Genomic DNA, 13,252 nt, shown 5'->3' on the forward strand with positions numbered 1-13,252 from the left:
GATGATACTATTATCCCTATTTTACAGATTAGGAAACTGAAGTTTATAGAGGTTGTGCAACTTCCCTAGGGTGACTCAAACAACTAACATTGGAACTGCAATAAAAATTAGGGTCTGTCTGGGTTTATAGTCTGTACATTTAACCACTAAACTATATTGCCTATATTCCAATCTTTTTCTCCAAAGTCTGTGCTTTTGTCTGATGATTTACCAATTCTAAAGCTTCTATTTTTACTCTATCTCACAAGGAAAGCAAGTTTAGCCCAAGGGAAACTTTGTACAGTTGTGTATAGCTTCCTACAACCAAGGTATCATCTTGCTGATGTACAGATGGGGGTTTAAAAACCCTAAAAACTTCCTTCTATTGTGGTCTTTCAAAGATTTCTCCAAATCTGAGTATTTGTCCTATGAAGGTAGTCTCCCAGTCTCCATCAAGCCCCATTGTTATCCCTACTTCTTTGCATTGTTGATTTATCCAAGGGTTCAGATACTATTATCAACCAAGTGTTGGTCTGCATGACTCTACAATTCATCTTATATGTCATTTTCTTAGGGTCTTCCTGGTTCTGATGGATATGGGCATCCAGGAAGAAAAGGAACAAAGGTGAGGGTAACCTTACAGGACATTCTGAACTAAGGGCTATAGTTTTTATTTTATTTTGTTAAAATAAGTGTTATTTTCCAAGTTGTATGCCAGGAACAGTTTGTACATATTTACAAAATGTTTTGGCCACCAGAGCTCCCTCCCTAAAAAGTAGAAATTGATTTTGTCGCTCTCTTATTTAAAAGTCAAACTTCTTCCCTCATCTTCCACATATATGTCAGATATTCCCACCTCAGCTCTGGGAGTGCCAGACCCTTTCTCAACTTCCTTGCCTTTACAAACGCTCGTGTTTTCATTTGGAATGTGCTTCCTGATCTCCATCTCTTGGACAATTTTTACTCAGTTTCTAAGACCCACTCAAGTACCAGCTTCTCCTTGTGGAAGCAGCCTTGGTCTTCCCCAGACAGAATTTGTGGTCCTATACTCTGTGTTCTTAAAGCATGTTCATATTTCTCTAGTAGCTCCTTTCTGTCAAGGTTGTATTATAATTTGTTCTTGTATCCCCCAGGCTGTAAACCTGACAGTAGCATTGCACTTTTGTTTTTCTGGAACTGAGTCTGGCAGAGAGTAGGTGCTCAATAAGTGTATTTGAATGAATGAGTGCCACTCTCGTAAGAAGCTTGTATTTTAATATGTAGTTAATTGGTCACTGACAGGTCTTAAAGCATGGAGGTCACATGGAACTTGTTGAGCAAATCAAATCTTAATACCCACTGTTATTCTGGATGCTTTAGTCTTCAAGTTACATGTATTGCCTCACAAAATAAGAAATCACTAGGATGTTTAGTGATAGTTGCTTAATGATGTCAGGATTCTGGGCTGGCTTCTCTGCAATTCTCTTGTTTCCCTGTGGCTGCAAGATGGCACCACTGCCATTTTATTGAGCAGAAAAATGCCTCAAACATAGTAAGTTTTCAGTAAATACTATGGAATGATGGGCTATGGGGAACCTCAGTGATCATCTAGCTTAGCTTTGTCAATTTACATTTCAGAAAATTGAGGCTTAGAGAAGTGAAGTAACTTGCCTATGGTCGCACAGCTAGTTAGAGGCAGAGCTGAATGTGGAAGCTAGTCCCTTGAAATCCCATCCAGGTAAACTAAATTTTTCTTTGCTACAGACAAGTTTGCATAGCAGGCAAATTCTGGGTAAAATTCAAATGTGCATTGTTTGGGCTACATGTCAATTTGGAGCTAAGCACAAGGGCAATTTTTGTTTATTGTGATACAGCTAACATTATGGAACACAGATTCAGTCCATATTTGCATGAATTTTTCTTTGCAAGATGTAATGGCCTCATTTTCAATGTCCCATATTGCTGATTGGCCAGTTGAGTACATTTTTTTAATCTGTTCACTCTCCTTCTCTCTAAATTGACTATTTTACACCCTCTCCTCTCTCCTCAAACTTCCAAGATCTGCTTTGTCTTCAATACTTAAAGGAGATTATCATGGCTTCCTATTTCATGAACAAAATTGAAGCAGTGAGAAAAGAACCTCTATAAATGTTCACCACCAAGTAGGCCAACCTACTTGCCTCTGTACCCATACACCCTGCCTTCTCTCCTACTGCTATGGACGAGGGTCCACAGTCTTATCTAAGACTAATCCTTGCCTCCTAGACTGGATTCCACTCCCTTTTGCTTTCCGAGGCTCTCGGTCCATTTTTTTCCCCCTGGGGAAAACTCACTGAAGGAGCAGTCTATACCAGTGCTTCTCAACAGGAGTGATTTTGCCCTCCAGGGGACATTTGACAATGTCTGGAGATGTTTTGGTTGTCAGAACTCAAGGAGAGAGTGCTGGCATCTACTGGGTAGAGATGCTGTTTAACATCTTACAATACACAGGACAGCCCCTCCCAACAAAGAACCATCAGGCCCAAAATATCAGTGGCACTGAGGTTGAAAAACTGACACTTGAGCCTTCACTTCTTGACCCTCCCCACTCAACTACATCTGCTTTAGTTGAGGTAAATGCCATGTTGCTAAATTCAACGGTCACTTCTCTGCCCTCATTGTGCTCCATCTCTCAGCAGCATTTGACAGATTGATCATGGGTTTATTCCTGATTTTTTCCCTCCCTCAACTTCCAGTACATTCTATTTTCCTGGTTTTCACTGTCTTCTCTTTCTCATCCTGCTTTGCTAGATCTTCTGGATGTTCTTGACCTTTAAGTATTGGAAGACTCAAAGCTCTATTCTCATACCTTCTTCCTTCTTTACTCACCTCTCACGTGGCATTTCTTGGGGAAATCCAGTTCCATGTCATCAATAACCATCTATCCTGTTATCTCCACTTTATTTCTCCCACTTGGACTGATATCCCAAACTCTAAAAATATTTCCACTTGGTCATCTAACAGGCATCTTAAAATCGGCATGTCCCCAAACACATTTCATCTTGTTTTTTTGTTTGTTAACCTTTTATTACAGAAAAATTCAAAAATAAATAAAAGTGGAGACTAGTATAATGACACTTTCCTGCCTCACCCCATGTTCCCATCACCTAATCCAAACAGTGAACAACCCCTGGCCAATTTTGTTTTATTTATACTCCCACTCACTTATCCTCCCACCATGCTAATTTCATACCCTTCCTTCCTCCTCAAACCTCCAAGATCTGCTTTGTCATCCATATTTAAAGCAGATGATCATGCTTCATATTTCATTAAGAAAATAGGAGTGAGGAGAGAACCTCTACATATGTTCACCTACTGTAGGTCATGTAATATATGGGATTTACTTCAAGATAATCATATATTCCATGCATAGACATTTCAGGTTGCATCTTTAAAAGATTATTTAAAAATGTAACCACAGTACCATTCTTACACCAAAGAATTAATAATAATCCTTTAATATTATCAAATATCCAGTCAGCCAAAACTGTTTCCCTTAACAACTTGCCCCTCCTCCAGCCTTTCCTATCTCAGGGACTGGAAACTTCATCCATCCAGTTGCTCAAGACAAACACTTGCAGCTGTCATTGATAAATCTTTTTCTCTCACTCCCACATTTAATCCATCAACAAATAGTGGTAAGTCTATCTTCAAAGTACAACCAGCATTTTATCATTTCCCACAACTGCACTGCCACCCTCTGGGCCAAGCCAACATAATTTTCCATCTGTGTTATTGCAATAGCCACTGAACTGGTCTCACTGCTTCCACCCTTGCCTCATATAGTTAGTTCTCCATGCATCAGCTAGAGACATCTTTAAAAACATAGTCAGATCAAGTCATTCCTTTATTCAAAGCCCTTCTGTCATTCTCCATGTCACTCAGAATAAAACCCACTTGTTAACATGGCCTATAAGAATTTATACAACGTGGTCTCTGTGAAGTCTTTGACTTCATCTCCTCTTGCCTGCCCTCCTCGCTCCATTCTGCTTCAGTGTTCCTCAAACATAGCAGCACATACTCTTCCTCTTACTTCAGGGTTTTTTTTTTTTTTTCACATACTCCTCCCTCTGTCTGGAATGCTCTTCTCCCAGAAGTCTGCTTGTTTTCTCACTTCATGCTGGTCTTCACCCAAATGCCACCTTTATAAAAAGGCTTTGCCTGACTACCTCATATAAAATAGTGCCTCCTCATCCTTTGATACACATAATTGTTTATTCCTTAATCCCCTTTCTGGAATAACATTGATCTGTTTCTCACAGGTTATATATTTCTTTGTTCATTTTCTTCCCCTCTAGTATGTAAGTTCCATGAGAGCAAGGTCTTTGTTCTGTTCACTGCTGAATTTCCTGTGCCTAGAGAAGTGCTTGGAAGACAGGACATGCAAATGGATATTTGTTGAATGAATGATTGCTTTGTAGTATGCCTTTGGTTCTGACAATGAGCACCTGCTTCCCAACACTCAATGTGGTGCCCTCTCACTTGGTTTCTGTTGGATTAAACCTCAGGTTATTTAAGCTGAGAGATAAAAATGCCCTACAGAAGAAGTTTCATTACACAATATACTAGAGAGGGGGGAAATTTGTAAAAATTATCTATAAGTTGTTTCATGTTGAATTAGAGATATGAAATATGGCCACTCGAGAGCAGCTCAAGATAACAACTGTTGCTATAGTTGTTTTTCCTGGCACTTGTTTTGAGTGTATTTCCTCAAAATTATAGCATCTTCTTTTTCCCCAAGGCATGTGAAGGAAATTTCTTAATCAGATGACATTAAACAAGACCTTATCTCATTTCTGACACTGGGGTGAACCTGGATTATAGTGTCTTCTTTTCCCCCAAGGCATGTCAAGGAAATTTCTTAATCACATGATATTAAACAAGACTTTATCTCATTTCTGGCACTAGGGTGAACGTGGATTCCCTGGCTATCCTGGTGTCCAAGTAAGAAGATATATTTCTGGGCCTGGCAACTGGTAGGCAGAATGTGTCATTTGTTTGTGCTTGTTTTTCTTTACACTCAAAATTCTGCTTTTGATTCTATTAAGGGAGAAGATGGTGACCTGGGCCATCAAGGAGAAAAGGGGGCAAAGGGAGTAAGAGGGAAGAGGGTAAGAATCAAAGAGACTTCCTAAGATCTATAGAAGCCCATATCATTACGGAAGTACATTTTCACTGGGTTAGGATTTCTTAGCAGGAAGCCTATTCCTGCTCAGTCAATGCTCATTCCACACCTTCCTTTGGCTATCCCACTCCCCACTTAATCCCACTCTCATTTATCTCCTGAATATGAATACAGTTTACCAAGCCATAACAACAGAAAATCCAAGTTGGGAGTTTTGGTTTTACAATACCAACTTTTTAAAACCAAGTTTGGGAGCACCTCTGTCTTTGGTAAGTCTAGACATCATGTGGAAGGATATTGTTTTGGCTGTTGAGCAAACATTGCTGTTTCTTTAGAATTCTTCAAAGCCTTAACTTTCTCTTGCTATTTTTAGAAAAGATTCTTGAGAATGTAGTTGCCATCTTGGTGGACTTTGAGTCCACTGTGCTTTATACAGTCTCTGATTAAAAACCAATTCCTTTATGTTCTGAACAGTCAGCCTTGAACAGCCACAATCACTGGCAGCTCTTTTTGAAAGGAGTAAGCCTGTGGATATCTAACATCTTGGTAATGTTTAGTTGATCATCGTTAGACACCAAGGTCTTCTAGGAAATGGACTAGTGTTTACTGCAGGAAAGAGGAAAGGAAAGAGAATGTATGTTTTCTAGGTACTCAAGAATTAGTATTTTCATACATTGGCAAGGACGTAAAGAAATATTTGATCTGTGCCTAACTTGGCTTGCTGCTGGCTATGGTTGCTCTAATCAACTAACTTTTATTTCTAGTTTCAAATAAAAAAAGATAAAGGATTCACTGTATTTAGATAACACTGTGTCATTTCAAATACTTGGAAGATGAGCAGTGAACCTATGGCCACCATGTGCCTTTTCTGAAACACTAAGAATCAGAAGGTGGTAGGGAAATTTTTCCTTTTTCCTGATGTCAGGCCCTTAATGTAGACGTCCTGCATTATTTTTATTATATAACCTCAAGACTCAACGGAGTGTATTGAGTCATCTTTTAAGGATCGATCTAGAAGTGTGTATTTGTGTGTGTATGTACACATATGCATGACTGAGGTTGGGCATACAGGGGGGAATTTGGATGGTTCCCATAAAATGACCTCCCTCTCTTTCTATTCTCCATGTCTTATCCCACAGATATATAGTTTGTAAACTAACTGGTCAATAGCAGACTCATTGGCATTAGGAATAATAACATATCAAAGTGGATCTGATGGTTGTAATCAAGGAGGAATCTTATTCTTCTGGCTTGGTCTTTTTTTAGGGTAATGCTGGCTTTCCTGGATTAGTTGGAACTTTAGGTTACCGAGGCCCACCAGGACAAATGGTAACATGTACCCTTCTTTTTCCTTTTGTTTTCAACTGTTGTATAAAAATAAATAAAGATTTGATAAAAGGCATCTCTTAAGAAATGAACATTTGGGACATACAGTGGGATTGACATAGAGAATGGGGCAAATTTTCCTACAGCATATTAGCTTCAAGTCGTTATACAGTATATTTATTCAACATATATTTTTACTTGAACATGGGGAAGATATTAGAGTGGCTGGAGATTTACAAACCTGTGTAAATAAATAAAATGATTCATAAAACTCACCGGAGAGTGAGTTTATCATTGCAAACAAGATGAGCAACAATATTTATGCAAAAACCAGCAGGAAAGCCTAACAAAATACAGTATTTATATAATCTTAACTAACAATGTTGCAAGTCCATGAATATTTTTAAAATTCCCTGGAACATCATTTGATATGAAAGGAAAGACTTTGAGGCTGTGATTCTTCTGCTCTATGCCTTGTCCTAGGAGGCCAGACTATCAATCCACGAGGGATGGCACAGTAGGTCAGCCATGGATTGAACCTGGTGGTCTTACTGCAGTCTAGGGTTTACTGGAGAGGTGTGACAAAGTCAGAAAATAAAAATTTTAGTGCTAAAAGGACCATTCATGGTATTTCTACAGAAGAGGAGACAAAGGCTGAGATGCTGAGATAATTATAGTGACCTGCCTGAGGTCACAAATTACAACCTTGTAGATTCTAAATAAGAACAATGATCTCTAGACTCCCAGAGGTTGGAGCCATGAAGCTCTAATCTGAAGGTTTGCAGAGAAGACTTCTTGTTCAGTATCAGGGCAGACAAAGGGTGGTGCTGGATGGCCTGAAGAGAAGATAAGGGAGGAACTGGGGTCTACTTTAGAACTATTGATGAATGGTCCTGGGATCTGGGATAGCCCTTTTTCTGAATGTGATCCTAAGCTATGGTTTCAAAATGACCTGGTCCTCTAGAAGTGTTTCTGTCTAGGCCTTCTGGACTCAGAGGTCTTGGATACACCTCTTAGGCACTTCCTAAGGAGTCAGACAGAACTCTGGGGCTGGGAGTGAAGGACAGAAGATGGTCTATGTAGTGTGGTGGAGTTATTTTGCCAACTCTGTAGAAGAATGTGTTGGATCTCAAAATTTTGCATTTTAAACTCAAGTTTCCATTCTTTCCAGGGTATCAAGGGCCCCAAAGGTTTGGTAGAAATGACGGTAGGTGAAGATTTTAATTCCAAATGTTATTCTTTTTTTCTTTTTGGAGGTAGAATATTGCTCTGTCGCCCAGGTTGGAGTGCAGTGATGCAATCTCGGCTTATTGCAATTTCTACCTCCTGGGTTCAAGAGATTCTCCTACGTCAGCCTCCCAAGTAACTGGGACTACAGGCATGTGCCACCACGCCTGGCTAATTTTTGTATTTTTAGTAGAGACAGGGTTTCACCATGTTGGCCAGGCTGGTCTTGAACTCCTGACCTGAAGTAATCCACTTGCCGCAGCCTCCCAGAGTGCTGGGATTTTACAGGCATGAGCCACTGCACCCAGCCAAAATTTTATTCTTCTTAGAACATAAAGCTTTCCACTTTCACAAAATAGAAATCTGTTAATCTTAAAGATTCTTTAGTTTTTTCCTCTTACAAATTCTGTTAGTACTTTAAGTTTATAGACTTTACTTTGAAATGTTATCACCAAGTCAAATAAAAATAGTAGAATGATATTTTAAATCCAGCAGGGAATTGGGATGTTTTAGAGCAACACTAGTTGATGTTAAAAAAAGAAAAGACTTTGAGGCTACTACCTTTCTGTAATGTGACTTTTTGTAAAGCTCAAAAACTGCTTATAAAGTATTTATAAACCCACACACAGGCTTTTGTATAGCACAGGTTTTTGTGTTTCATGGAACACTTGAAAACAGTCTCAAAAGTTATGACAGTGTTTCATCTCCCAAGTACAAAAATACTATTAGGCAGGGGGTGGGGGGTGTGGAGGCAACTGAGGAGGAGGAAGTGATGAGGTCTGGGATGGAGGGAAGAACAGAACAGAGAGGAAGCGATCAAAGGAAAGAAGCATAATGACTAGGTGAGGTGGTAGGAGTGCCTGTCTTGACAGTCATTCTAAAGAAGTGATATAGGAATTGCTACTATAATATAGAGTGCCAAGAATTGAAGGCATTTCCCTGCATTCTCTGCTGAGATTCTTTGATTTCAACTTCTTCAAAATCAGGTTTTATTCCATTACTTTGTAAGGCAGATTTAAAAAATGGGTACCCCTTATCTACCTGTCTCCAAAAGTATGGGCACTATATTGCACACACATCTTTTAAATCTTTTAAAATATCGACTGGATTTAGAAATGTAATTGTAGAATAGTCTCATCTGCTCTGACAATTTTGGGGTTTTCTGTTGTAGATTAAAAAGTTTCAGATAGGCACTGATAACATCCATATGACATTCCTAAGTGACAAGTGTGAATAAAAATATGCTTCAAGTTAAGTACTTTTTCCTTTTTCCTGTTTTCCCACCTCTTTTTAACAGCCTTGCAAAATTGTTGATTTCACGCGTGAAAACTGCCGTAAGTTGTTTTGGAAAAGGCCTAAAAGGAGCCAGTGGTATGAGCTGGGGATGGATTACGGATTAGGGGCATAAGTCACCTGAGGCTTTGGCTGAGGTTTGGAAGATGCCTTATTCATTGTGAAAGGCTCTTATAAATTCATACAGTGGGCTCAGTTCCCCTTTAGGTAAGTAGTCTTTCGCAATGTGGTCTCAGAAATAAAATGGATTGAGAGCATGCCATCTCAACAATGAAGAGAAGCTCCACTGAGCAGTGCTGTGCCCCAGGAGATGTTGTAACTGCACACCTGTGTGCCTACATCTGGCTGCTTCTTATCACAAAACAAAACAGAGGAGCTTTGTTCTTTTTACGTAACCCTTTTAAATAAAAGGGATCAATAGTCACCCTTTGAGAAGAAATCTGTCTTATTTTATTTACAGTTGTGTTTGAAAAATGGAATTATGAACAATCCAGTCTTAAGTAATGTTTTGTCATATCCCCAAGTTGGAATTTATTTACTATGTTCAATGCATTCCAGGATATTTGTGTCCTAGGATGTGTACATTTATCTACTTAATGGCCACGGGGCGAGAATGTTGATTTGGCAAATTGCTTAGTTTGGAAGTTTGGGTTTTCTCTACAATCATCCCACCTTTCTTACCCTAACCCTTCTATGTTCTCTCTGTTCCCATCCAGTGGCTGTTCAGGGAGATTCTGGAATTTTTTTTCCTCAGAATCATAAAGAATAATATCATCAGTGTGATTATGAATTAAAAGAGTGTCAGAGTTGACCATATAAAAAGTTAAAACCCTTTTACACTGAGGGATGCCATGAAGTCAAAAGTAAACAGAAAAGTGGGAAAAAATAATTTGCAATATAAGCAAAGGACACAGGCAAAGGAACTAACTTCCTTACTACACCATGTTGAAATACAAAAAATTGCTCCTGCTCAATCATTTTTATCTACAAACACAGACATTGCATAATGGCTAAACCTAAATGTAAAAACAAAAAAACGAACACCACTTTTAAGTTGAAAATGAGCAAAAGACAGAAAAGAAAATATACAGATGTACAATAAACCTGTAAAAATGTTCAACTTCGCCAGAAGTCATAGAATACAAATTAAAACAATGAGATACCCATTTTGTTTCTCAGATTGGAAATGTTTTAAAAATGCCAGAAAAATCCCTATTCAGATTGAGAAATGTATAAGATTACACATTGCTGGTGTGAGTATAAATTGATACAACTTTTCTGAAGAGCAATTGGCTGGACCATGCATATAAAATCAATACTTGTAGAGATTTCTATAGGGCTATGATTGGACAAATGTGCACAGATACATGTACAAGTATGCTCCTCATAAAGGATCATCTATATAGTAGAATAGATGATATTGCTCTAAATTTATTGATGGAAAAAATCATTACATACTAAGTGAATAAAGATTCAGAATAAATATATCTTAAGCTCCAAGTTTTATAAAATGAAATGAAATAATTCTATATTTATTATTTATATATATACATACACATGATGAATTAAGCGTAATTCTGTTTTTTTAGTATTTTTTGAAAATATGTTACTTGTATACACACACTTATATATAATATATATAGTTTATAATTAATATATATGTAATTTTATATGTGTATATATTATATACATGTGTATAATATAGTTTCAGAATAGCTCAATGTATTCATTAGGTTTAAGTTCAGTTGAATGTGACCTAAATCCTCAGTAACAGTGGTACAAATGTTATTTCTGAAACCATAGGCTGGAACTAGTCAGTTCAGGTTGATATGGAGCCTGTGGTGGTCAGGGATCAGTCCCTTTATATTTTCCTGCTTTGCCATTGTGTGTATATGGGGTGTTCTATTCCCCAAATCACTTCATGTTCTGAAAATATATCAGGCTTCAGTCATCACATCTATATTTCAGCCACCAGGGAAAGGAAGGGAAAGGAGAAGAATATTTTTTCAAAGTTTTACCTATCATCTTTCCTATTGTCTTACCTAGAACTTATAAGATGGCTAAGTTGGGAAATGTTGTCTTTGTTCCAGTCATCCATAGGGCCAATCCAAAATTGGGGGTTCCATGACTATAGAAAAAAAGGGAGAATGGATTCTGGGGGACAAGTAGAGGTCTCTGCCACACTCAGCAGGAGCCTGAGAAGGCCATGCTTGAATTTCTCAGAGGAGATGGTTTTTCCTATTGAAGCACACACATGGGAAAGGTGCCACTGCCTGCCTAAGCTAACAATGTCTTCTTTTCTCTCCAAAATAATTTCCCTTCCAGCTTGTTCAAGAGGTAAATAATATTCCTTCTTACTCACTTTAATCCTTACCTTTTTTGAGGCATTACAGAACATCTTAAATCTGTATATCTGTTGTCTCAAGGTATTTCCAAATGCCCAGTGTTCCCAACCGAAGTGGCCTTTGCCTTGGACATGTCAAATGATGTCTCCCCATTGGATTTTGAGAGGATGAGAAACATTTTATTGTCTCTGTTGATGAAGATTGAAATAAGTGACAGTAACTGCCCAACAGGTGCCCGTGTGGCCATTGTTTCCTACAGTGCCAAAACCAATTACTTGGTTCGTTTCTCAGACTACAAGGAGAAGGCTGCACTCCTGGAGGCTGTCAGGAACATCCCCCTGGAGCACTCATCTGGCCGCAGGAACCTTGGGGCCACCATGAGGTTTCTGGCGAGACACGTGTTCAAACGTGTACGCTCAGGTCTTCTCATGAGGAAGGTGGCTGTGTTCTTCCAGGCGGGCTGGGCCTATGATGCAGCTTCCATCAATACAGCCACACTGGAGCTTGCTGCAGCGGACATCATCCCCGCGGTCATCACCTTCACAAAGGGGCACAACCTCCCAGACACTCTGCTGGTATGTAGGGGGAACCACAAGTGGGCAGGGAGCTGGGGGCCCTAACACTTGGTTTCTACCTCTCTATCAAGGACCACATGAGGAATGAGAGGTGTTCAGGGAAAGAATTTCCCTGGAATTGATATGTATACCAGGAGTGAGGGCTCTCAGTATGGCCCATATACTGGTACTACTCCTAGTACCCACTGGCTATTCTTGAGCACCTATTCTGTGCTATGTGCCTCATAAATATTATCTTTACTTAATGAGTCCCACAACTCTGTAATGTAGGTGTTATTGTTTATTTCCATTTCAGGGATAAGTAAACCAAGGCTTATGGAGGTTAAATATATCATCAAAGGCCAAATAGTTAGTTAGCAGCAGATATTGTCTGCCTCCAGAGCCTGTGCTTAACCACTATGCTAAACTATATCACTGGGGGTCAGAGAATATAATTTTCTTCCTTTTTAAAAACCAGAGTATAACATACATACTCATGTAACAAAGTGGACAAAGTGCAGTGATTTTAAATATACAGATGGATTAATTTTTATGTATGTTTAAATCCCTGTGACTGATACGTAGTTCAAGATATAGAACACATTCAGCATTCGGTGCCCTGTAAGTTTTCTTCAACTTCTTTATGCAACCATATACTCCCCATGGTAACTGCTTCTCTGAGTTCTATCACAATCAAGTACTTTTTGCCTGTTCTGGACCATCATATACATTGGGTCATACAGCATGTACTTGTTTGTATCTGGCTTCTTCCAGCCGACATGGCATGTCTTCTTGTTCCTCCATGTTGTGTGTGTGGGTAGTTCGTTCTTTATTATTCCTGTGCAGTATTCCATTGTATGTATACAAAACCCTTTATTTACTTATCTATTCTCCAGACTTTACTTTCCTAATTGAAATCCATGCAACACACTTTCATGGAAGATCTGGGATGATTTATCAGAACGAAGGGCGATTTTCTTCTTAAGAGATTCCAGGCTGCTTATGAATGTTAGGTTGGATTATGGGACGTTGACAATATTTCACCAGTTTTGAGCTGCAGAAATTGAAATGTTATGTGGCTCAACATAATAGCTAATCAATTCAGCCCATTTAATTTTCTCTGAAGGTTCAGTGTGCAGCAGAAGTGGTAGGTGAGAGATTTTGTTGCGACAGCTTTGAATATGCGTCTAAGAATCAATAAAGTTGTGACAGCTTGCAAACTGCGGGGAAGGATGGACAAAATATCTTGAGTTGAGGAAGCTAAAATGCAGAGGATGAGTTCCTTGTTCATCCTTACATCCCTGTTGCTTAGTGTGATGTCTGTACAGGGTGGGTTGGTAGGGTACATCCTCAACAACTGCTAGAATGGAGTTAAAAAGATGGTA

At 38.9% G+C, this 13,252-nt stretch overlaps 1 protein-coding gene across 2 annotated transcripts in view; it reads left to right on the forward strand.

The window, feature by feature from the left end:
- The window catches only part of LOC105490397 (collagen alpha-4(VI) chain-like), a 105,743-nt gene that overhangs the window by 64,215 nt on the left and 28,276 nt on the right, over positions 1–13,252 (forward strand). For both annotated transcript variants that reach the window (XM_071090893.1, XM_011755950.2), the window contains exons 26-33: positions 554–604; positions 4,906–4,941; positions 5,046–5,108; positions 6,389–6,451; positions 7,620–7,655; positions 8,973–9,009; positions 11,294–11,305; positions 11,395–11,888. In XM_071090893.1, coding sequence (XP_070946994.1) covers positions 554–604; positions 4,906–4,941; positions 5,046–5,108; positions 6,389–6,451; positions 7,620–7,655; positions 8,973–9,009; positions 11,294–11,305; positions 11,395–11,888 — 792 coding nt within the window. The remainder of the gene's footprint in view (positions 1–553; positions 605–4,905; positions 4,942–5,045; positions 5,109–6,388; positions 6,452–7,619; positions 7,656–8,972; positions 9,010–11,293; positions 11,306–11,394; positions 11,889–13,252) is intronic.

This window comes from Macaca nemestrina, chromosome 2, assembly GCF_043159975.1.
Source record: "Macaca nemestrina isolate mMacNem1 chromosome 2, mMacNem.hap1, whole genome shotgun sequence".
NCBI classification, from domain to species: domain Eukaryota; kingdom Metazoa; phylum Chordata; class Mammalia; order Primates; family Cercopithecidae; genus Macaca; species Macaca nemestrina.